At 54.4% G+C, this 23,880-nt stretch overlaps 2 protein-coding genes across 2 annotated transcripts in view; both read right to left on the bottom strand.

Annotated features, from left to right (window-relative positions):
• Positions 1 to 189: 189 nt before the first annotated feature.
• MANF (mesencephalic astrocyte derived neurotrophic factor) lies at positions 190 to 4,077 on the bottom strand. The gene is made up of 4 exons (XM_040247081.1): positions 3,928 to 4,077; positions 3,044 to 3,171; positions 2,106 to 2,247; positions 190 to 667 (listed from the first exon to the last, which is right to left on the bottom strand). The coding sequence occupies exons 1-4, from the start codon at positions 4,010 to 4,012 to the stop codon at positions 483 to 485; spliced, it is 540 nt and encodes a 179-aa protein (XP_040103015.1). The 5' UTR covers positions 4,013 to 4,077; the 3' UTR covers positions 190 to 482.
• A 1,019-nt stretch (positions 4,078 to 5,096) lies between these two features.
• The window catches only part of DOCK3 (dedicator of cytokinesis 3), a 262,648-nt gene continuing 243,864 nt past the window's right edge, over positions 5,097 to 23,880 (bottom strand). Inside the window, exons 46-53 of the mRNA XM_040247080.1 lie at positions 22,427 to 22,548; positions 21,065 to 21,203; positions 20,400 to 20,547; positions 14,719 to 14,837; positions 13,466 to 13,553; positions 9,415 to 9,537; positions 8,813 to 8,895; positions 5,097 to 8,041 (exon numbers count right to left, since the gene is read on the bottom strand). Coding sequence (XP_040103014.1) covers positions 7,532 to 8,041; positions 8,813 to 8,895; positions 9,415 to 9,537; positions 13,466 to 13,553; positions 14,719 to 14,837; positions 20,400 to 20,547; positions 21,065 to 21,203; positions 22,427 to 22,548 — 1,332 coding nt within the window. The 3' untranslated portion in view covers positions 5,097 to 7,531. The remainder of the gene's footprint in view (positions 8,042 to 8,812; positions 8,896 to 9,414; positions 9,538 to 13,465; positions 13,554 to 14,718; positions 14,838 to 20,399; positions 20,548 to 21,064; positions 21,204 to 22,426; positions 22,549 to 23,880) is intronic.

The following is a 23,880-nucleotide window of genomic DNA, read 5'->3' as shown; positions in this document are numbered from 1 at the left end:
TCGAGATAGTCCCTGTGGGCTGGGGGTTATCAAGCCCCACCTCCTCCCTGAGAACCTCTCCACTCTTGCACAGCCCCGCAGGCCCCATGTCCTGTCCTGGCATCCCAGCATTGACTGGTGGTTGAGGGACAAATGTGAATATACCTGAAAACTTTGTAAACTGGAAAGCATAAACCGGTGAAATCTTCATCATGGGTAAAACCCTATTTCAGTATTCACTTTAATTCTTCAAGGACAGCTAGAAATTTTCTTCCTTTAATAAAAAAATCCCAGACATACTTTGAAGTCCTAGAGTAAATGGGCAACAGAACAAAGTGAATCTCCCCCAAGGGGACGCTGTACACCCAGCATCATCAGGAAAGCTCCAGGCTTCACACCTGACTTTGTCAGGAGCCTGCCTAAAAAATAAATTACAAAAAGGCTGTTTGGGGTAGACACAAATGAAGTGTTTTCTCCCTCAGGAGCAGCAAGGGTCGAGCCGACTACAAATCAGTCCGTGAACTAGCTGCCTTGGGAGCATATTTAGGCATCAGTTCATTAATCTTCCGGATGTAGTCAGACTTTTCCGCACAGCCTTTGCACGTCTCCCCCCAGTCGTCCAGGATCTTCTTTAGCTCTTTAACTCGGAGCTTCTTCAGGTCCACTGTGCTCAGGTCGATCTGTTTGTCTGGAGGAGAAAGCAGGGAGAATAACCAGCTGGGTGGGAGCAACTGTGGACCCCAACAGTCCTTGCACAGCCAAACTGTCACTTGAAACAAGCAGACCCACTGGCTGTGGGGGAGAGGTGATGCAGGTGTCAGTGCGCAGTGCCCCCCGGGCGGGGACTGGCCCCGGCCCCTCCACCAGGAAGGCGGGTCGCACGCTGGCAGTGTACACCCCAGACACGCAGTGCCAGCAGGGACAGATGGAGGCCATGTGGTCTTTACAGAAGGAACCTTCTAAGAGGAATATGGCGCCCACTCCAAGTGCCTTTTACTAAACAGTCGTGGTAGAGCTCGTGGCACTGGAGAATGAGAGTTCTAGGGTGACAGAGCAGACAGATCCCCTAGCCTCAGTTTCCCAACAGAGACCCTGGTTAGGCTCTTGAATTAGGAGCTTACTCTCCATGACCACCTGTGATCAGAGAGACCTTGTGCCAGAAGCACTGAACTAGGATCACTCTCAGAAGACCAGTTATCCCTGACACAACGGGGAAGATGCAGCCCTTGGACACTCAATTCATGGTAAAACATGCTGGTGCTGTTTCAGTTTTATGGAAGAGAACAACTCTTCTGGCTCCGATTCCTTCTGAAGACCTGAACTGTTTTTGCCCCTGGAAACTTCTTCAGCAAAAGAGGTGCTGTGTACCCATAACCTTAGGCTTTCCTGTTGGGACACAGCTATTCTTTTCAAAATAGTCAAAGTCACTCAGCCTTCAGAGTGTGCAGTCAGGACAAGCTTATCAAAGCCAAGTCAGACGACATCCCTTCTCTGCTCAAATCCCAACATTCTCATCTTCCCTCAGACTAAAACCCAAATCTTCACCAACATGCAAGGCCCTCTATGACCTGCCCACCCACTTGTCATGGCACTGCCTGCCTTTGTATCTGCCTGAAATGCTCTTCCCTTAGCTGTGCCAGTCGCTAATCCCCCACTTCCTTTTCAAAGTCTGTTGAAATGTCACCTTCTGGGCTTCCCTGATAGCTCAGTTGGTAAAGAAGCCACCTGAAATGCAGGAGACCCCAGTTCAACTCCTGGGTCGGGAAGATCTCCTGGAGCAATATGGGAGACCTGGGTTTGATCCCTGGGTTGGGAAGAGCCCCTGGAGAAGGGAAAGGCTACCCACTCCAGGATTGTGGCCTGGAGAATTCCATGGAGTCCATGGGGTGGTAAAGCGTCAGACACGACTGAGCAACTTGCACTTTCACTGAGGCGGATTCTGACCTCCATCCACCAGGATGCAAGGTTGAGTCTGTGCCCTTGCCCATTTACCACCACCAACCTTGCTACATAACTCACTCATGAAGACTCTAGTTTATCACCTGTCTACCCCAGCTAGAAAGTACACTTCATTAATGCCTGAGCACAGAGAGGGTTTAGTGTTGGTTAAATAATGCCACACTCACCATACTTTAGTTCACAGATCTGACTGTCTTTCTTCTTGAGCTTCTCACAGACCTTCTCCACAGGGATGTGGTGGGACAGGGGCTTGGACACCTCGTTGATGATCTTGGTGGCTGCATCCTCTGTGGCCCCAATGTAGTAGCACTGTGGCAAGAAAGGACAACGGCCTTCAGGAGGTGCCCCTTGAGAGCTATCTCCTCCAAGGCACACTGACATCTCAAAACATCTTCTGTCTCTGCCAGGACCTCATTTTCCCAGGCCCTGCCTGTACTGGCAGTCAGATTCAGCATAAACCCCAGGCTCTTAGTACACTCTTGGTCCCAGAACTGACAGCCACCAGATGAATTTAGAAGTCACCAAGGTTCAAACCTTTAAACAGAAAGACAAACCAGAGACTGCCAGGGAAGCTGAGGCTACCAAAACTATTGTTCCATTAGGGCTCTTGTACTTAATTCAGCCCTAGCCTCCCCTGTGCCCATTCCATCATCATCATCGGTCCTCACTCATGCAAAGATTGCTCTGGCCTCTGGGCACTCACATTGGCTGTTCCCTCTGCCTGTAATGTTCTTTTCCCCTTCCATAATGATGACCCTGTCTCAGAAAAATTCTTGACTACTGTCTAAGTTAGTGCCCACCCTCTCTACCATACCCTCCTGGTCCACTTTCTGCACAACTTGCATCCCACTGCCATCACTTGCCTGTCACTGCTCTCCCGTGGTATTTCCGGTGTCCAGCACACAGTAGGTGCTTAATCAACACTAAGAGGATAACACCCCAACAGCCGAATAAAGAAAGCACTTCAGACCCACATTAGTTCACTGACAGAACAGCTGGCCTCCTCCATAGACAAGTGGGCGGGGTGTTGTACCTCCAGGCCTGGGAAGTGGATACTTAAAACGCTGGCCAGGAACAGCCTGGGGAGGGCCAAACAGCTACTTACCAACCGATTCTCTTTGCCTCTTGCTTCACGGCAGAACTTTATAAGTTCTTTTTCAATAGAGGCTGGAGAGAATGTGACATCTCTGTCTTTGAGGTCCTGGTAAAATCTTCCCAGATAAGAAATACAAACTGAAAGAGAGAAAGAAGGAAGATGCTCCAGTCATCACCAAGTTGCAGGCCAATTCACCAGGCGGGAACTCCAGCAGCAATTTTAATAGGAGACACGGAGAAAAGGGGAGTTTTTCTACCACCGGATTTTCTCGGGTGCCCACAGGTAAGACAGAACCGTGCTCCGGGTTGCGGGGTCGCCGAGTACACCCAGGGGATGCGGGAAAGGAGCATCACCTAATGACCCACAAACAGCTCCTCCCAGCTATTTCCATAAAGTTTAAACTCAGATTGAACACGTGTCCTTGAGATAGGCTCACTGTGACCTCATAAATGGACAAACTAGAGGCCGAAGAGAAAAAAACGATGCAAACGCTACTCATTTCCAAACGCAACACCGAACCCCAACGTGAGTCTTTGCAAACCTATCACACCAGGCGCGGTGCCCACGGGCGGCCCTCAGGACTCCCCACCTTAGCCAGAACCGCTCCCAGGAGCTTCTGCCCAGTGATGGTAAAGGACCAAAACTCCGGCGTTATCTCAGTTTCAGGCCAAACTGTCTGTACGATTTAGTCCTAACTTCCTCGTCAGACCAATGTTTTTTAGGCCCAGGAAATGTTTTCTAGACCCGGCGTCGGTCCCTCCTCTGGCAGACCCCACTGGGGCCGGCCGCCCCCGCCCGCATTAGCCCCGGCCTCTCAGCCTTTCGGTGGTTTGGATGAGTTCAGCGCCGCCGCCAGGCCGGCGACAGCGCTCGGACCCCCAATTCCGCCTTACCTTCGCAGTCACCCGGTCGCAGCGCCCGGCTGGCCGGCAGCACGCTCAGAGCCAGCGCCACGGCCAGCCCGTGGGTGGCCCACATCCTCCACAACCCGCCGCCTTCGCCGGACTGAACCGCGCCCGCCGTGCGGCGCAGCCCCCAAGTCCCGGCCGCGCGCCGTGGCTTCCTATTGGCTGGCACTCCCCACGCTCTCCCACACACCGTTCCCCCATTGGTCCACGCGCCTCGGAGCCCAGAAGAGCGGCTCCACGCTACCCTTCCTCATTGGCTGATGGCATCGCCCGCCCTCCGCCCTAGACAGTTGTCGACCGCTGATTGAACCGGGGCTACTCGCAGGAAGAGGCCGCAGAGGCGGCGGAAGCAGCTCAGTCGCCATCTTTGGTAGGGGCAGGGGCTGAGGCCGAGGCGGAGCCCGGTCAGGCTGAAGTGGAATTCTGCCGCTGCCCGGCGCCTGCTCAGTTGCTCTGTGTACCCTCTGTTCTGGGCCCCAAGTCCTCCCGAAGAACCCCACGGACTTCCCCGCTGTGGTCCCGACTCGTGGTGCAGGTCAGGGGCTCTGTGGTCAGCCACAACCCAACAGGCAGGGAGGGCGGCCGGCCGCAGGCAAGGCTCCGAAGAGGTTTCTTTCTTTTTTCTTAAGGGACCAGGTGGGCTGGGGAACCAGCCTTTGGGGGAACCGCTGAGGAGAGTCCAGATTGCCCCGACAGGTAGACAGGAGGGCCCAGTCGGGGCGGACAGATGTCGGGTAGGAGGGGCTCTCCTCCAGGCTGCCTTCCCAGAGCTCAGAGGGGCGCCCGGGCCAGGACTCGTTGCCTGGCTTTAAGTTCGGAAGCATCCCGCTTTACTGGGGAGATTGGCGGCTTCAGAGGTTTGTCCCCCACGCCAGGAAGACCTCTTCTTCCCCCTTTTACTCACACGCCTTGGGAGCCTGGCCGAGGTGGCTGGCTCTCTCTCTTGCTTTCCAGCTGAGCGCTCTGCGCCCTCGGCTGCCCTCCTTTCCGGTGCAAGTCTTGGCTCCCTGTGCTTGAAGGCCGGACGTGGGAAAGGTTGGCTCTGTGCTCAGGACGGAAAAGAGATTTTTATGGGGCTAAAAGGGCTTGGAGCCCAGCGACAAGGGTTGGAGGGGGGCACTTTGCGGCTGCTCCCATTTAGTGAATTCAGTGGGTCAGTATCAGGTATTCATCTTTAATTCACATAACAGCAGTCAAGGGAGTGGGGAAAGGGGGGAAGTCACGTGGCAGATATTTACATCTAAAATTCACATTACTTGCTGGATTGAGAACATGCTACCACAATATATACAGTAAAATACTTTTTTGGGACACTAGTACAAATTTTTTTTTTCTTTTAACTTTGCTTTCTGATACAGGTAAGACCATTAAGTCACTTCTTATTTTAAACATAAATACACAAAAGAAATGGTTAGAAGTTTTCTTATTTTAAATAAGCACAGAATGCCAGAGGTTAAAAACACATTTATAGGGCTGAATACCAATTGGACAGCACACTCTATACATTTTTTGCTCAAATTCCTGTACAAATACACAGCATTCAAATAGGTATTTACAAGTAAGCTTGAAAGAATGAAAATCAGTATTTCACAATCTTTTCAGAGAATTCTCATCTCTGGCCTCCCACTTCCCTTCAGACTGGCTGATTCTCCAAGGAAAGGAATTTGGAATATGTCCTTTTCATTGAATTTGGGAAAATGGAGAGGGAAAAGACAAACCTGGCTCACCCTGTAGAAGGCAAGACCAAACAAACCCACACTCCCCTCTACCCATCTCACGCCACCAGGTGGAGAAGGAAGATGTTCTTACAGGAGGACTGCCTTGTCCAGGGATTGAGGTTCAGGAGTGCCCTAAAATCTAAATATGAACTATCTTAAGAAATCCAAAGCTAGTCCCCAACTGTTACACTTGGGAACACAGATGGTTCAGGCCTGCCTGGACTGACCCACTCTGCTTGGAGTCACCCTTCAAGTATCAGAAAGGACCTACACTGGTGATAGAACACTCCCAGACACCCTGAAGGTAACGTGACCCCCCATCTTAGCTCATAAGTTACTTGCTGGCATTCATGTTAAACAAGTTGGCATTTGTTTACAAGTGAAAGACACCCTAACCAGGGAAGTCAGATGGGCCAGTGGAAGAGGAACTAACGGAAAACATACCTGCTCAACGAGGAGAAGGCAGCCTTGTGACTGTCAAGTTGTGAACTCAAGCAAATAAATGTTTTGTAGACTTTTTAAAAGTAACTTGGAAGCACCCTGGTAAAATACTATTGCCACCCCACCCTATTCCCCCAACTAATAAGCCAAGAGAAAAATCAGTGCCCTGATCTGAAAGTTTCCTATAAAGACACCACTGCCTTCTGCCCAACAGACTGGGGAGGCTGGAGAAACTGCCCTCCTGCTCACCCTGAACCCTGAGTGGTGGTCCCATGGGCCTGGAGCTGGGATCGTGCACTTGGCTACTGGGAGGGGTAATTCAGCCTGCGTGGCTTTCTGCTTCTAGGAGGAGAAGTCCCCCTCCTCCCTGCCAACTGCGCTTTTTACCCAGGAGCTTGCTGAACCTGATTGCAAGTCCTCAGGCCTTTGGAGCCTGGCTGGGCAGCCACCCCGCTGCTCAGAGGTAGTGCTGAAAGTCCCTGATTCAGGAGCTGGAGGACAGGCACGCTGGCCGAAAGCTCAGAGGATTTCCGGCCCTGCCACACCCCAGCCTCACTCTATCAGCTTGTCTCTCAACACATGGCTGCCCGGGCCCTGGGGAGGAAGGTGGTAAGGGCAGTCCCTCTGGCTCCAACCCCCACTCAAGCTCCAGAGGCTAGGAGACGACCACCGCACATCCATGCGCCAGGGGGCTCCTGCAGGGCATGGGGTATGTTAGGAGTGGAGGGGAGTGAAGGGTCAGAAATAGAAATGATGGAGGGGAAATTCAAGGTAGAGGAGGAGGCGGGGCTGGCCCACGGAAGCCTGGCAGTAGGCCCGGGGCATGCAGTTAGGCTGTCACATGCCTGTGCCGGCAGGTTGGCCTCGCCAGCCCCAGGGGCACACTCCTGGATGGAAGAGCAGGCATTTGTGCAAAATGGCTGGTAGCCCCCTTGTCCACCTGTGACATAGTCCACGTGGTCCTTGCAATCCCTGAATACAACCATGAGCTCTTCTGTCTACGCAGCAAAGGAAGAGGTCCCTAGTGCAATTTCCATTCTGTGCATTGCTGCCCTGGAGGGAGGCCCTGGGCTCCTGCCCCAGGGGCCCCTCGAAGCTGCGAAGCGGTTCTGTGGTGCAGTATCTCCATCTAGCTCCATGTGGTCTGAAACTGCAGGAGGAAGACACCATCTACTGCACAAAGGAAAGAGGAAAACCCATAGAAATGGAAATGTAGAAAATGAAATAAAAAGAGAAGCCACAACCCTTCATGCTGCTGTGGCCTCTGCACATGGCAACACACGCGTTCGCGGCAGCAGAACGTAGACTCGGGCGGTTCTCTCCTGAGTGACAGGCCTCTCCGGCTCCCTGTGGGGGGACTTGCTTTTCTGACCCGGAGCGGTTGGGCAAGCCGCTCACTGACGGTGGTGTCCCAGCTGCCTCCCTGCCCCTCACTGTTCCCCTCGGCTGTGCTCCCAGGCCATGCGTGCCTGTTCTTCCTTGGTGCTCCCGGGAGGCAGTGAGGCCTTGCGATGCAGGCCCCGAGGCCTCTCGGCCTCCTCTCGCAGCAGCACACCCTCGTCGTGCTCCAGGGCCGGCAGGCGGGGGTGGTAGGGCTTGGGTGGCAGCGCGGGCGGGTCCATGGGGTCCTGAGGGATGACACATCCCGGGGCCGAGTGGCTTCGGCACGGCTGGGCCTTGATGGAGTCCAGGACGGCGGACTCGGAGAGGCTGTAGTGGACGGGGAGGTAAGGTGGGTCAAGGTCTTCGTCAGCATTCCAGGCCTGGCTCGGCATGGAGTCCATGGTGTCGGTTCGGGGAGGGGCCTCTGAGGAGTGCCCAAAGTTACTCTCGCTTAGGGAAGACACGCCACTGCTGGCACTGCCAGACAGCGTAGAGTTGCTGCCATCCAGGCCCGACTGGGGGCTGGTCGGGGAGGCCGGGATAGGGTGCAGGGGCGACTGTGAAAGAAAAGGAAGAAGCGTGAAAATCGCCTTTCCACACAGGCTGACATGCCCGCCCCGGGCCGAGAAGGCCCAGAGCCGCCTCTATTAATGAGCTTTAAAATTAGCAGCAGCAGCATATTTCTTGTTTCGCCATCAGCAAGCCCCTGCCTTCCCCCTGGCCCCAGCAAGCCTATGGAGCCCCTGAGTCACCTGCATTTCTGTGGCCCCCAAGTGGCCCTGCCCTTGTGCCCTGTGAAGCCAGGTCCCAGGTTTCTGGCTGTGGCTCTAGGGGCGCAGACAGAAGGGGCCGGGTCGGCAGGCCCGTCGGGGAGGGCAGAAAGAACCCTAGAGGGCCATGGACCAGATGAGTGCCTTCTGCTGCTAAAACCTGTGACAGTCTTCTCCAATTTGCAGAAAAATGAATGAGTTTACGTAAAGGTTTGGTGTGTGATGCTTCTCGTTTTGAGTGGACTCCAGTTTAAAGTGCTCTATGACCTCCCACAGTTAACATTTCCTCACGTTGTGAACGGTGGTGAGTTGATATCTACCCCCTGGCTTCTCACTGCTCTTGGCTCACACAGTGGGTACCGTATGTTGCTGTCTGCAGGACCCTCTGACCTCTCCACCCCCATCACGTCTGTTACAGAACATGTGGGTCACCTGTACCCCAAGTATGTCTCTGGACACCCCCAGCTTCTGTCAGGCTGGGCTGTTGGGAGGAACAGGGGAGGCAGACCTCAGGGCTCTCTCCCCTCACAGCCTGGGGCTGTCACCTCAGAACATTACCTTGCGCAAGGTCCGGGCGGGGAGGGCTGGGGGGGTGTCACCCAAGGGGTGGTGGAAGGCGTCGAAGTGTAGGGAGTAATGACCTGCAGAGGACACAGAAGCAGAGCCTCAGTCGGGCCCTTCTTGGGCTGCATCACAGCAGAGCTGGCGGGGCCAACTGCACAGATGGGAGTCTCCTGCGACCTCTCGGCACTGGAAGCCATGGGAAAACCTCTCCCTTCACTGACATTCTTCAAAACACAGGCTGCTGGAGTAAAGACACCCATGCCACACAGGAGATCGAGAAGTCCGAGTGCGTCAGAGCCCACAGAATGGCAGACCATAGACAGCAGCGGCCCTCTGCCTGCTGCGGGGCGATGACAGCCTGGGGAGTCTCGCGCTTGGCACAGTCATTTCCGACGTCTTCAGCCTCCACAGTCAGGAAGGCCTTACTGAGTGTACCTGCTGCACTTGGAGACCTCACTGACCCCAAGGCTGCGGTGAGGGGGTTCTTTCTTCGGCTGAGTCGGCTCGTCTTCTCAGCCCGGAGGGCTCCTGCCCTCACCCCTGAACAGGATCTGAGACTGGGGACTACCTGGGGGACCCGCTGGAGGTCTTCTTACCATGCAGCAGGCTTCGGGGAGGCACTGGGGGGGCCAGGATGCACCCCGTGTGGGCAGACAGGAAGGGCTGGGCCTCTCGGGCTCCGCTATCCAGGCTCCAGCTGCTGGGGGCTGCTGGCACCGCTGAAGGGCGAAAACAGATGGCATGAAGGGAGGTTACTTCTTGAGCCAGCCTCTGGGTGGGGGGGGAAGTCCTCTACTACTGCCTGGGCCTTCTCCAGGTGTGAACTCAGTACAGCACCCACGGGCACGGCACGCCAGCTCCTGAGACAGAAAACACTGGCCCAGCAAGACACAGTGGTGGCCCATGGGGAGAGTGGCCGCAGCAGATGCCACTGAAGAGGATGGCTAGAGTCAGCTGCTGTCTGAAAAGCACTCGGGAGGAGGCAAGACGAGAGGAAGTACAGCAAGGAGGCAGCCTCCTGGGCTTGCTAGGAGGGAAAGAGAGAACAGGAGAGTGGGGCAGGCTGGTAACATCGAGAGGAGAGAGAGAGGGAGAGGGAGATGCAGGCGAGTGCGTGCGTGCGAGAACAGGTGTGCCCGTGCGCCCCACAGCTTCTGACAAAAGTCAAGAGTCAGGGCTCTCCCAGGGCCTGATCCCACTGGGAAGCAGGGAGCAGGATGGGTGAGCAGCAGCAGATGCCTGTGTCCACAGCTGGTACGTGGCCTGGGCCCTCACAGAGCCTGTGGTAAGCTACAAGCTCTGCCCACCCCTGTTGCTTCTGAGCCTACTGGCTGGGCCTGGGATGCTCGGGAGTTTTCTAGGCAGGACTGGTATTCATACAGTGCCTGCAGTGGGAAAGAGTATGAAGCCAGGGGTCAGGCTGGGTCTAGCAGGGACCTCTGCTTCCAGACAGGATGCAGGGTGGTGGAGCCCCTGGGTGCTTTGAAGCATAGAGGCCCAGTTCCTGGCACCCACATGCCATGGATAGAGTGGGCCCTGGACAAAGAGTAACACAGGGTGTCCATCTGTGGATGGGAAGGAGTCTAGGGCTGGAACAGTGGCCCTTCAGCGACAGCTGAGGAGGACTATGGAGGGGGGGAATGGCTGGATCACGGGGTCTAAGGAGCAGCAGCGGATACGTGAATGCCACTGGCCAATTGCTAGAGAACCACTGCCACTGATGAGAACTATGCCCTTTCTCTGACAGAGCTCTCAGTATCGAGAGACAAGCGGCTGACCCACTGGCTTTGTTTTGAGGTAGTCACAGCTAAAGGGGGCGTTGAGGAGGGTAGGGACTGGGCTTTTCCCACTCCAGGGCCTGAGTGGGGAATGCAATGCCAGGGCCTAAAGGGCACCTGAGAGGTCCTGGGAAGGAAGGAGCCTGGCCTTTGAGGAGGATGTGGCCAGCAGGGGCTGGACCCCACATGGTCGAAGGATGAGGTGGTGGGAGACGTCCATCCTGGTCCTCCTCACTGGTGAAGAATGTCAGGCTAGAACTCGGCTGCCTCACAGCCTCACATCTCAGGAGCGTGGCTCAGTCTCATGGACTGGCTGACAGCGGTGGGGGCGGAAGGGAGAGGTGGCAGTGACTGGGTGGACAGGCATTCATTCTGACTCTGGTGAGTGCCAGATGGATTCCACCGGAAAGCCTTCCCCAGAGAGCCTGAACCACCCTGAGACCAGGACAGGCCTACTCTCATACAGGCTCTCCCCAAGATGTGGCAGGAGCTTCCTGGTCCTCAGCACTAAGGCACCCTCTCCTGAAAAGGAAAAGTTCCATCTCCACAGAAAGCCATCACACCTTGAGGAGTAAGAAGCTTGGAGGCAGGTCTGGGCAGCTTCCCCAAAGGGGCTCTTGACAGCCTGAATTCTCATGTGCACATCCTGTCCCTAGAAGAACAGCAGGACTGCACAAATTCACCCACAAGAGCTCAAAGGAAACAGCGGGCAGGAATGCTAGAGGGGAAGAAAGCTGGCAACGCTGCAGTGGTTTACAAAAGGCACCTGCCAGAGCCACTCCACGTCAGCCAGAAGTCATCCAGCTTGCCCTCGGCCTCCTGTTGACCAGGGAGGCCAGTGAGCCTCTGCCATACAGCACCGGGGCTTGCTGGGTGGCTCAGTGGTTAAGAACCTGCCTGCCAGTGCAGGAGGTGCATGGTTCGATCCCTGGGTCGCGAAGATCCCCTGGAGAAGGAAATGCAACCCACTCCAGTATTCTTGCCTGAAAAATCCCGTGGACAGAGGAGCCTGGTGGGCTACAGTCCGTGGGGCTGCAGACGTGAGAGCACGCGTGAACACACACCAGCACACAGGGGCTGGTGGAGAATCTCAGATGCTGCACCTATCCTAGGAGAGCGCTGCCGCCGCCTGTGTCCTGGCCTTTTCTCTCTCTGCTGTGGACCACCACCAGTCTGAGGTCCCCTGTGCACAGCAGCCTCGAGGGTCAACTGCCCTGGTCTGGGAGTCACTGCCTGGGAAAGAGAGATCCTTAAAATGAGAAGTGGAGCCATCATGGGACTCAAGATCCCGACGATGACAGAATGGTGACAAGAGCACACAGCTCCTGCTCTGGAGGAGCAGCAGAGACCTGGGCAGTCATGACTCTGGCACTGGGTCCCCCCAGGCAAATGTCTAGCTCACTGCCTACTAAGCTCTGGCCTTGCGGCTCAAATGGGCTTGCAGCTCAAATGGGCTTGCTCTGGGCTCCGCCTTCGCTTTGAGACAACCCTTTCCTCCCCACACATGGCGGGTGGGCGTATCCAGCTTCTTGCTGCAGCTTGGTCTGAAGCCTGAAGCTCTTCTGGGTCTGGCGGGCGTCAGGTCCTGGTCTGGCTGCCAGCACCCACTTGAGCTCTGAGCCCGTCTGTGCTCTCAGCTAGATCTGCGACTGCTCCACAACTCCGGCAAAGAGAAGCCGCTGTGGTTCCCAGCCCTCAAGGCCACAAGAGCACTCGGTCTGGGGGCACAAGTGCAGGGGGGTCCAGGAAAGCCACGTGTTTTGGGGATGTGCAACTCTGATCCTAGGAAGGCGTCTTCAGCCAGAATCTTATCTCCATGCCCACTGTGGTCGAGCACCAGGCGCTGAGGCCTCCCAGGCACTGAGGTTGTGGAGCCCGGGTGTGTTCTCAAATACAATGTGGAGGTGCATCCTCCATGCTGAGCAAAGGAGGAGCAGTGACAGTGGGGACAGCAGACAGCAGACGGCACATGGTGAGGAGGTGTGATGACGTGACAATGGCTTTGGAGGGACACGTCCTGATGGGCCAACAGGTTGCAATGCTAGGGACCAAGAGTGCCCTAAACTTACCAGGTGGAGGAGAGGGGCTGATAGGCTCGGCCTGGTTGTGTGTGGCAGGTGGGCTGGGCATAGGCCCCACACGGGCACTGTCCTGTGTTAAAAGGAACTCAGGTCTCCATGTCTGGGACTTTGGGCTGGGGTTATACGGGCCCAAGTCTGGTTCTTCCATCAGTTGGCGGGAGCAGAACGTAGAGTAGAACTCCACTCTCTCTGTAACCAGCCTCTAAGTATTGCCTGGTTTCATGGTACAGCTGATGGACTTGCAGCATGGAAAAGGGATGCTCAGCTATTGCGGGCCTGGGTGGCTACAGGAGGACTGAAGTCCTGCAGGGTGCCTGGGACTGTCTCTGGGAAATTCACTTTGCCATGACCTGTCGCTTCTCATTATTCTTATGGATGTGCTTGGCCACAGGCCTCTTCTGAACAACAAGGAGAGGTCCCTGTGGGCCTGAGTGGAGAGGGACCAAATCCACAGGGCCTGCTAAATTCTGGGGCTGGTGGGGAGGAGCCCTGGGGAGTGGGTGCCCACTGAGTTTCCATGAAGGTGAGCTCAGGGCAGGTGGCAGCTGGGGTGTCTCAGAGGGTGGGCCCTAGGGAGCCGGAGATACAAACAAGATCTAGACCTCAGCATCAAGCCAAACATGGGTTAAATAATGAACACAGGAACTGGTCAGGACTCTGGACAGACAGAATGGCCTGGGTGTTAAAAGTATGGCTCAGCCTTGGCCAGCTGGTGCTCAGGGACAAGAGTCAGACGCTCAGGATGGGGACAGACAGGAGAGGAGGCCACCTGGGAAGAAGAGTCGTACCTTTCTCGGCCACAGACAGATTGGGGTCACTGCAGGGTTTGCAGGGTCCGCCCACTTGCTGGAACAAGGCCCGCTGGGAGTTTGGCAGCTGAGGGAAGGAGAAAAGTATCAAAAGGTGAAACAATCAGCTACATCTTGGGGGCATCATGGGCCCCAGGAGCCAGGGCATTCCAGGACCAGACCAGGAAAATCAAAGCCGTGGGACAGCTCATGCTTGAGGTGTGCTGCATATGTCAGGCTGGTTGGAAAACTGTCCATGCTGTCTGGCTCCGAGTCCTGCCCTGTGCAACTGTGCAATGCCTGGGGCTCCCCCACTGCCCCCGGGCCTGGCTGGGCTCCAGGCTGTCCTGTACATGGCCAACAAGGAGGACACAAGCACCTGAGGGCATCTAACTGCATCCTTCTGTCCTGCCAAGAGACCCACGGGTAGGAAGGATACGGGGACCCCTCGCACCCGAGCCTGGCAGGTTTGGCCTCCTGGAGACGCCCCATGTGCACAGGCCCGTGTGAGGGGAAGGGCAGCACTCAGGCCTGAGGTCACAGACATGACCCGCTGTTCCATGGGTAGCTGCCAGGCAGACCTGTTCCTTCCACCTGGCAGGGCTGCCCAGGCACAGGGAGCTGAGAAGGTCCTGGCACTCTGGGACTGGGTAACAGTCACTGGAGGTGACTCTCATGGCCCCTGAGAGAAGGGCAGGGCAGACTGGATGGGGGAAGGAGCTAGTCGCTGCAGCTTCTTGTTCAAGGCCCCATACGGGACATCTGCAGAGCTCTGGAAATGGTGTGCGGAGGGTCCTGAAGGAAAGAGAGGGGCTTTGGGAGGACAGATGGAAAAACGGATGGACGGATGAATGGAAGAGGCAGAGCTTGCCCCTGTGGGGATGTCCTTCATGCACACATGGAGGAAGGCCAGTCTCTAGACCCATGTCTGCCACTGCCTTCTCTGGACAGAAAAGAACCAGTTTTCTCTGCCAGGTTGTTTTTAGATGAGGAGTTCAGGACGCTGGCCAGAAGAACAGACAGCCACACAGACACTGGTGGGTCCAACCCCACCGCCATTCTTCCCATAGCTGTACTCCATCTGGACTGCGTACAGATGCTGGTCTCCACATTCACTGCCGCTCCCATCCAGGAGGGTCTTCACGGCAGCGTGAGGGAGGCACGGACAATGCAGAAAGCCCAGCAAGTGCAATGAGGGGAGCTCAGGCCAACACAGTCGCAGCAAAGGGCAGTCAGCAGGCTGGCTCTGTTACCTGTCCGTTCTCCAGGATGGCTGCTGGATACATGGCGCTGCTTGGGCGGTCCCGGTGCGTGGGCAGCAGCAGCATCATTTCCCGGGCGTGGCGGTACTTATCTGGCAGAGAGGGAGAGCCTGTAACCAAGTGAGAACAATCACGCACAGATGACACGCCACAGATGGACGGCCCAGAGGGCATGCATCCCGGGGAGCCAGTGACCCAGGGTCGGTGTCCCCTCGCAGCTGGGGTGAGGATGCGCTCGGCAAGCACAGGAGGAATGAAGTGGAGCCTGGTGGTTTGGTGGTGGTGGTGGTGAGGGGGCTGCACTGGGCCGCAGCCGAGGCAGGCACACTGCAGACTGGGGTGACGTGGACTTGCTGACGCGGCCCCATCCCTGCTCAGGGGCAGATCGTGAGGAGAGCTGGGGGTTGGAGTTGGGGCCCTGGGAGCCCTGCGTCTCCGGCACTCAGGGGAAATGGGGGTGGCCTGGGTGCTGGGCTCTCTCGGGGCCCAGGTGAGCTTGCAATGGAGCCATCACACAGAAACACACACACTCAGGTAACAGAAAGGCACAGTTCTTATTGGACATGGTTTCCACACACTTACCTTCTCCAGACACCACTGGCCCTGTATCAGCTGGCCCCTTCCACCCTTCCCCAGATTCCAGGCCTCCTGTGCCTGGCCTCTGCCTTCCTGGCCATCATACTGCAGACTCAGCCCAAGCGGCTCAGGGCCCAGGGCCCTGCACACAGGGGGCTCTCCAGGGTTCCTCACTCTGAGACTTGCCCTTCAGTGAACTCGGGAGTCATGGAGCTACTCAGGGACTTGTGGGGCCTTATCAGGCTCCAAAGTTGACTTGGTTCATGCTCTTTGCTTATGAGACCCCCTCAGGCCTGAGGGGCTGTTATGGAAGCCAGATGTGATGTGGCTTAGTCCCCATCGATGCAGGCCATGGTTACACGCCCAGTAACCTGTCAACTGGTGGTCCTCAAAGGGACCTTCCACACAAGTGGTGAGAAAAAAACTTGCAGGCTTCCCTTGGGAATATATAATTAGAAGGCCCTCCAAATGTGCATCACTCATTGTTCCAGACAGCGGCATGTCCATGTCAAACTACTGGGGTCTTCCGGATCCCTCGTGGGAAGGTCACCTGGACCCCAGTGCTATCGACTTGTCCACCGGAAGCCTGGCAGCCTCTGGCTGGTTCAAGTGGGTGAACTCCCCCTGTGTAGTGCTCTCTTAGTGAAGCTCATCTGAGAGGTGAATCTGCAGCTCTACAGGCTTTGTGTGGGCCTTCCTGTGGGGGTGCCCTCTAGGCACTGTCAGGGCACAACTAAAAAGGTGGCCAGGAATTCTTGAGAAATGCCTTTTAAATACTAATTTTAGTCCCAAAGATGAGGCTTAAGTATGTTGAAGAGGTCAGCATACTAAAAACTAATAATGCAGCTATTATTAATGTAAACTTCCTCCATAGCTGGTCTGAGTGATACTGTTTGTAGAGCCTCAGAACTGGCTTTAAGGCTTGGTTGTAAAAACTATCCTTCATTGATAAGGGAATGAGTAAACTATGCTTTATTAAAAAAGAAAGAAAGAAAGAAAGAAACTAGGCCTGAATTTCTACTATTTGGTGATTTTTCTCCCCTATCAATATTTTTTTTTTCAGAACTTGTGCTCTGAGGCAATCTCAAAAGGATGGCTGTGTAAAGAAAAAAAGAAAAGGGTTCCTCCCACTGATTTTCACAGTGCCTTCCCAGCAAGAAACTGTGAAACCTCCCTGGATCTTGTTGGCCACAGCCCTGGACAGGGCTGCCCGCACGTAGCGTGCAGAGAGGCAGCTCTTTACACCAACTCATGTCACATACCCACCCTGTACCAGACACATGGCTGGAACATGGTGTGCTGCCCTGCTCAGCTTGGCCCTGGTCCCTGACCTGACAGAGCTCACGGTCTGGCTCACCAGGCCAACCCTAGATCTGAGTATTCAACATCCTGATACGTGCTGCAGGGTGAGGCTGGAGGGCAGCACCCGGCCCCAGGGGCTGACAGGTGCTCTGTGTAAACATTAGATTTTCCAACTCTAGCTTCCTTCCCACTGCTGTTTTCCCTAGGTGGCCAAAACCACAGTAGGTGAGAGTGGTGGCTACTTTTCAGGGAAACATTTAAATACCACAAGGGCTTCTGCATCACAGGACTTCCAAACTATTTCAGTTGTAGTCTGGTGAACCTCAGGGAGGCTGAGTCCCCAGCATGAGTGAGTATATTCAAAGAAAAGAAAGAAAGTTTAGTCACTCAGTCGTGTCCAACTCTTTGCAACCCCATGGACTGTAGCCCACTAGGCTCCTCCGTCCATGGATTTTCCAGGCAAGAGTACTGGAGTGGGTTGCCATTTCCTTCTTCAAAGGATCTTCCCGATCCAGGGATCAAACCCCGCTCTCCCACATTGTAGGTTTTACCGCCTGAGCCACCAGGAAAGTCCTGAATATATTCAAGGTTCAATCAAAATCTCCTAGCCGCGCTCAGCCTTTGACCACCAGGGGGCGCCGCCGATGTACAAGACTGTGCCTTGCAGGCCATTCACCTTGAAGGCTTCCCAAGCAGCAAGAACCACTGCAGAGCTTCAACGGGCCCGGCAAGGAGGCTACCGGTGTCATGACCACCCCCGGGAGCGGGGAAAGGGGCTCCAGCAGAAAGGACTCTCTGGAGCACCTTCTCCACGAACGCCCGCCCCGCACCTGTCATGTCAGACACAAACCCGAGCGTGGGCCAGCCCGTTTCTTCCCTGCCCTCGGTGCACCTGCTACTGCGCCTACCACGTTTCGGGCCGCCCAGGGCCAATGCGGAAGGCATGGGTTCAGTTCCTGGTCGGGAAGACCACCTGGACAAGGAAATGGCAACCCACTCCAGTATTCTTGCCTGGAGAATGCCATTCACAGAGGAGCCTGGCAGGCTACAGTCCATGGGGTCGCAAGAGTCAGACACGACTTGGTGACTAAACCACCAACTACCACCTAGTTAACCATTTGGTTTACTTTTGTATAAGCCTTTCATTATACGATATTCTGGAGTTTGGCCATCATGATAGCTTATCCCCAGAGATGGTGACGATCGATGCCTTCCCTCCCTAAAACACCACGTCATCCTCGCATCATGAGCTGCAGTCTTATTCTTTACCCTGCTATTTGGGTTGGCCTTAGTGATGGGATCAACTGACAGAATGTGGCAAAAAGGATGTTCTGGGACTTCCAAGGCTGGGGAGTAAGAAGCCTTGCAGCTTTTGCCTGGGTGTCTTGGAATGCTTGCTCTGGGCAAGTCAGCTGCATGCTGTGAGAAGCTCAAGCAACATAGCGACTCAGGTTGACAGCCTCAGCTGAACTCCCGGCGGACGGGCACAACTGACTGCCAGCCACGTGAGAGAGCTGTCTTAGATGTCCAGTTTAGTTGAGTCTTGAGATGACTCCAGCCCCCAGTGACATCTGACAGCAAGCTCATGAGGGACTGCAACTGAGAACTTGCTCAGGAAGCCCTATCAACCCACAGAACCATGTGAAATGAGAATACATTGTTTCAAGCCACTGGTTGGTGGTTTTACAAGACAGGGAAGCCTGGTGTGCTGCAATCCACAGGGGCACAGAGTCAGACATGACTTAGTGACTGAACAACAACAACTGATAACCAAGTCATTTGAAATAAAGAGGGATTACTTCCAAACAGGGAGAACATAACTTCTCTCTATTCAACCCTGATGGTGCGAGAGCAATGCCCATTTCTCACTGAGCACTCGTAAAAGCTTGATGAGTGAATACACCAGTAAACGGTTAGCTGGAAGGACAAAGGTGGTACCAGCCAGCCTGTGAGGTCCCTGATGGCGTCTTTGTCCTCTCCAGGGCACCGAGTGCTGGGCACTGCCTAGAGGAAGTGTCTGAGCACTCAGACTGGAAGTGAGGTACAATGCTCACCCCTCGCTGCCTCTGTTTTTTTTTATCAACGATCATGGGTCAGAGATGACTTAGATATGGCTGAGTATATCTGAGACAGTGTTCAGGTTAAGAAAGAACCCACACAACAGATTAGATTACAAAATCTGTTTCTGCAGCTTTGTTCAGGAGCTCTCATTAGGCACTGCAAATGCTAACCTGCACTAGAGCATTCCCAGCCTACTTCTCAGGGTTTCCTTCCTTCTCATTCCTCAAACCACCTTTTGATGTGCCTTCTTTACCAACACAAATCACCATTCCTTCTCTAGGTCTGCAGCCCTCACATACTGACACATCTTCCACGTGTACCATGTAGTGGGTCATTTCTCATTTTTCATACTAGAAATACCTGCTCCCAGATGCTGGCTCCCCTCTTTTAGCACCTTAGTCCACGTTGGGAAGGCAATCACCAAAGTGGAATGAGCACCAGACTGGGGGCTTGCAAGTGTAAAGACTCAAAGCTCCAAATTCTACTTGGCCATGAACTGATGGGATAGACTTAAGTCCCCCATCAGACTTGTTTTCTTCCACAGGAAATGAGGGGCTGGGCCGTTGTTGGGGAAAGTCTGTAACTGCTCTTGTTGCGACCTAAACCCCCCTTCTGCTGTCTGTTGAGGTTTTTCCCAATGGCCCCACTGGTCACTGCATCTCTCTCTCTATCACTCCTATTGTGGGCCATGGATGACTCAGATGGTAAAGAATCTGCCTGCAATGCAGGAAGATTCAGGTTTGATCCCTGGGTCAGGAAGATCCCCTGGAGAAGGGAATGGCAACCCATTCCAGTATTCTTGCCTGGAGAATTCCATGGACAGAGGAGCTATGGGGGCTACAGTCCATGGGGCTGCAAAGAGCCGGATACAACTAAGCAACAACTTCTTTTCATTGAGGCTTATGTGCTTTGAAAGAAGAGGGTTCCCCCCCACCCCGCCCCCATGATCATCTGTCATACAGCTGTGTTATTTCCATCTTCATAATAATGAGAAGAACAGACTCCATCTGTCTGAAGCCTGGAAGCAACAACTGGTAGCTGGCTATTGCTGCTGTGCTACACAGATCGCCCTGGGGGCACTAGGTCTTAGTCACCACAGCTAATTTCCATTCCACTGCAACTATCTCTATCTAAAAGGACAGAGAACCAAACCTGACTGCAGGAACTAGAGTCAGGAAAAGCTTCTGCCTCTCAGAGAACAGTATTTATTCGATTGAATAAGAAATCAAGCAATAACAACAAGTAGCCTTTTACAGAGCCATCTCTCCTGATTAAGCCTTTCCCAGCTGAACAAAGTTTTTTTGGTTGAATAGAATAATGTTTTACAGGCTTAATTTTAGTCTTCACATTTAGTTTTCATACTTTTTCATCATGTTTGATTACTCAAGACAAAACTCACTTTTGCCCTAACTTTGTGCTTTATTCTCACAAACACTTCAGTGAGAAAGAGCTAAGCCTTCTCCTGGGCTGTGTGTCCTCTTACTGAAGTGGAGATGTGATGGCTGGTTACCTTGGTGCAGCACAGCTGCAACCACTGCCCTGATCAGGGTCTGAAGCCAGAGAAAAAGGTCTGGAGGTAGGAGCCCTCGAGTCCCTGATGCTAAAAGCATAGGTGAGCACTCGCTAAGTCACAGGGCCGCTTTCAAAGACATAGCCACAGATGAGAGGAGGACAAGGGGCGCCCAAGAGGCTCTCTCCTCTCCCTTCTGCGAGCAGCGCCCTGCCGTCCTTACCTCGGGCACTGGAAGGGGCAGAGGTAATCATCTGGGATGGTGCTGAGTGAGTGGAACTCAGGCTGGAGGAAGAAGGGCTTGCCTGGGACGAGGACAGAACAGAGACGTTGGTGACTGAGCCCTGGTACCTGGGGTTGGGATACACGAGCTGCAAAGGGAGAAAAATTAGCAGGATAGAGGTCCAAATGGCCAGGATGGTAGGACTGGCCCAGAGTTGGCTTCTTCATGCCACCAGGTGCCCAGATCCAGTGTCTGATGCTGTACCCTTGCCCTGATGAAGGCCAGGCTGATGGCCAGCACTAAGGGTCAGCTATAACCCCGATAGTACAGGGCTGCTGGGTAGACTCTAGTGATGGTACCCACGGAGGAGACTGGACTGAGCCATCAGGAATGCCAGGCAGGAGGGCAATTTGGCAGAGGAGCTTTCCCGTGGGATCTCTAAGAGCAGCCAGGACTAAAGGAAGATTTCCTTCTTGGGAAATTAGGCCTGGAAAGTGCAACACGGGGAGGTGTGGAGGGAAGGCCATTCTGCTAGCTCTGGGTGTTCTGAATTCAGAAACTGGAGAACCAGGCAGCAACGCCAGTCCTCAGGCCAGACCAGCCAGCAGAGAGCCGAGTCCTTCAGGTGCGGGCCCTGGCCCACTCTTCCTGGGCTGCGCTGGTACCTGCATGTGGTGGTACAGGTCTTCAGGAGCCTCGCCCATGGAGCTGTCACCCAGCATCACCACGTTTCCAGCCTCACTAGATGCGTGTGAAGAGAGGGAGGACGATGAATGGCGGCCGGTGCCCATCAAGTTCATGGGGCTGCGGACAAGAGCGGGAGACGGCCAGGAGTCAGGGCTGGAGCTGAGGTGCTTGGCTAGACGGCGGGGGCGAGAGTCATGGGTGTGTGTAAAACAGTCATCCCCAAGCCGCAACCTCTCTGGCTGGGGAGGTTCCACAGCCAATGTTCACACCTGTCTGAGGCCTGGAGCCGTCCTGAGCCCCACCCTGCTGCTTGGGGGGCCCTTGGTCTGGGAGGGCCAACAGCAGCCAGGCAGAGCCTTAACCCAGAGTTAAACAGCTTATGGCCACTCAGTCTGATGACATCAGCAGTGTCTCAGGAGGAGTGAAGGAGACCCACTGAATCAGGTGAAGGACCCCAGGTCTTCCTATCCACAGGCTGTGTACTTAAGTCAGCACCCACCCTGCACTGGGATCTGCTCCCAGCTCAGGATGTCTTCCTGACTTGGGGAAGCTGTCATAGCAGCTGCCTGTGAACCATCTGCTGACTTCCTTCCATGGCTGTGGCCACAGGCTTGCCAGCAGTTTCTGTCAGTTCTAAGCAGCTCCCCCCATTCATTTGCTCCTTCTCATTTGCTGAGTGCCCACCCTTTGCTGGCTTGCTGGTCACAGTGGAAAACAAACCCCGGTGAGGGCCCCTCTCCAGAGTTTTCACTTGCCTGGCCTTCCTGTGCTGGCAACCTGGAGCCTCCCTGCAGAGCCCCGGTAACAGGTCTGCTGAGTGCAGAGCAGGCACACCTTGATGCCTTCACCACCATGCTGTTCTTCCTGAAACCCACCTGCGGATCCTCGTTCCCCTGGGATCAGGTCCCAAGGCCTGAGTGAACAGGGCCCATCCAGAGAAATCCTGGCCCCTTTCCAGGCCCTGGAATCCTACACTCCAGCCACTTGGCTCTACCTGCAGTGCTGACCACACTGGCCTGCATGAGGATCTTGAGGTGTCTGCATGTTTGTGACTTTGCCTGAATCTTGCTCCGTCATCTTCCTAACACCAGTTCTTTTCCACCCAGCAAACTTCTACTCACCCCTAAGGACTCACCCCGATGCCCCACGTACACTCCTCTGGCACCCTGGATGACCAGATGCGGAGTGCAGATCCTGTGGCAGGAGCTGTGTGTTTTCTGTGTGTGTGGGTGAGGGGGCACGTGAGTGCACACAAGCAGTGTTCTGGACGCCCTTGCTCTGATCTCTGACATCTGGACTTACCTCTGTGGAGGGGACCCTCCTCAGCCCTAAGGCCATACCTGTGCCGATGGGTCATCTTGATGTTCTCTGGGCTCATGGGGCTATGGGATGCTAGGACATTTCCCCGTGGGGTGCTGGTGCCTGAACACGCAGGACTTAGTTTGTCCAAACCCGGAAACTCCTGTTGAGACATGAGTGCCCCTTCATAATAAATAACTGGGAATAAATAAGTAATTGGTAGCTCAGACGTTAAAGAATCTGCCTGCAGTACAGGAAACTCAGGTGTGATCCCTGGGTCGGGAAGATCCCCTGGAGAAGGGAATGGCAACCCACTCCAGTATTCTTGCCTGGAGCATCCGAAGGACAGAGGAGCCTCGTGGGCTACAGTCTATGGGGTCACAAAGAGTCAGACGCGACTGAGTGACTAACACTTTCACTTCACTTTTTTTTTCCCCCCAAGTAATTAAGGGGTAAAAGAGAAGAGGCAGGCTGGTAGCCAGAATGTAAAAGAAAAAAAAAAGAATCATATACTACTGGCTGAACCTAAGCTACTGGCTTCTTTCGGGCAGTGACCCCATCACGACTAAAGTACCCTCCTAACCACAACACAGCCTAGACCAGAGGCCATGAGGCCTAGGTGGACCCCTGAGAGCACATGTAGAGCAGGCTGTGGAGTTGGTCTGAGTTCATAAAATGTGTTAATAGGCTTTCTCACTGTAGAAAAAGTGGAAGAAGAGCTGGGCAACAGGAGAGGAAGAGCTGGTGATCACCCGTCAGGCAGTGGGCACCTCTGACATAAGGACGGGAGTTTTACTGGACTGCTAAATGGCCCCACTCTTAGTGACCTTGGTTAAGTTGTCTGTGACACAGTCTATGGGGTGTCAGGACACAAAATCCTGATGCAGATAACTGAAAAATAGCACGCTTCTATTTTAGCATAATTAAATTAAGTACGTAGACATCTTGGCAGAAATTTTGGTCCCAAATCCTCCTAGGGGACAGCACATTGGTTTGTGTCACTATTTGCAACTCTGAGGCAACAAAGCACAACTGCTCGAGTTTCCAGAAGCCCTTCACAATCTGTGGTCCCCAAGTCCACTGGGGATGTTTCTGAGCTTGGTCTGAAAGAGGAGGAAGTTTTCCACCTGCTTCTTTCAAAGCATGTAGAAGGTGGAACTGCGCTTTTGCAGCTGGACAGGACACCTCCATGTGTGCCTTGGAGACCCTGAGATATGTGAGTGAGCATTCTGTGCTTTTTCCTGCAGTGACCTGACAGCCTGCATGCTAGGGAGCTCCCACTCCCTCAGTGGCCAGGTTCTAGCTTGCCTGAGTCACCTGCTGTGATGGGGAATTTTACATACAGTGACCAGAGGTTTGCGTCAAGACTACCTAGGGATTTCCCTGATGGTCCGTGGTTAAGAATCTGCTTTGCAGTGCAGGGGACATGAGTTCCATCCTTGGTCTGGGAACTAAGATCCCAAATGCTGTGGAGCAGCTAAGCCTGTGCACTGCC

This window comes from Oryx dammah, unplaced genomic scaffold, assembly GCF_014754425.2.
Source record: "Oryx dammah isolate SB20612 unplaced genomic scaffold, SCBI_Odam_1.1 HiC_scaffold_9, whole genome shotgun sequence".
In the NCBI taxonomy this organism is placed as follows: domain Eukaryota; kingdom Metazoa; phylum Chordata; class Mammalia; order Artiodactyla; family Bovidae; genus Oryx; species Oryx dammah.
This window is presented reverse-complemented; position numbering and strand designations above follow the sequence as displayed.

Excerpts from the sequence above, each read along its gene's own strand:
- MANF (XM_040247081.1), bottom strand. The coding sequence starts at position 4,012 with ATGTGGGCCACCCACGGGCTGGCCGTGGCGCTGGCTCTGAGCGTGCTG. Across the intron at positions 2,248-3,043 it reads GAGGCAAAGAGAATCGGTTG|TGCTACTACATTGGGGCCAC; the intron begins GTAAGTAGCTGT and ends TTCTTGCCACAG. Across the intron at positions 668-2,105 it reads GATCTGTGAACTAAAGTATG|ACAAACAGATCGACCTGAGC; the intron begins GTGAGTGTGGCA and ends TTTCTCCTCCAG.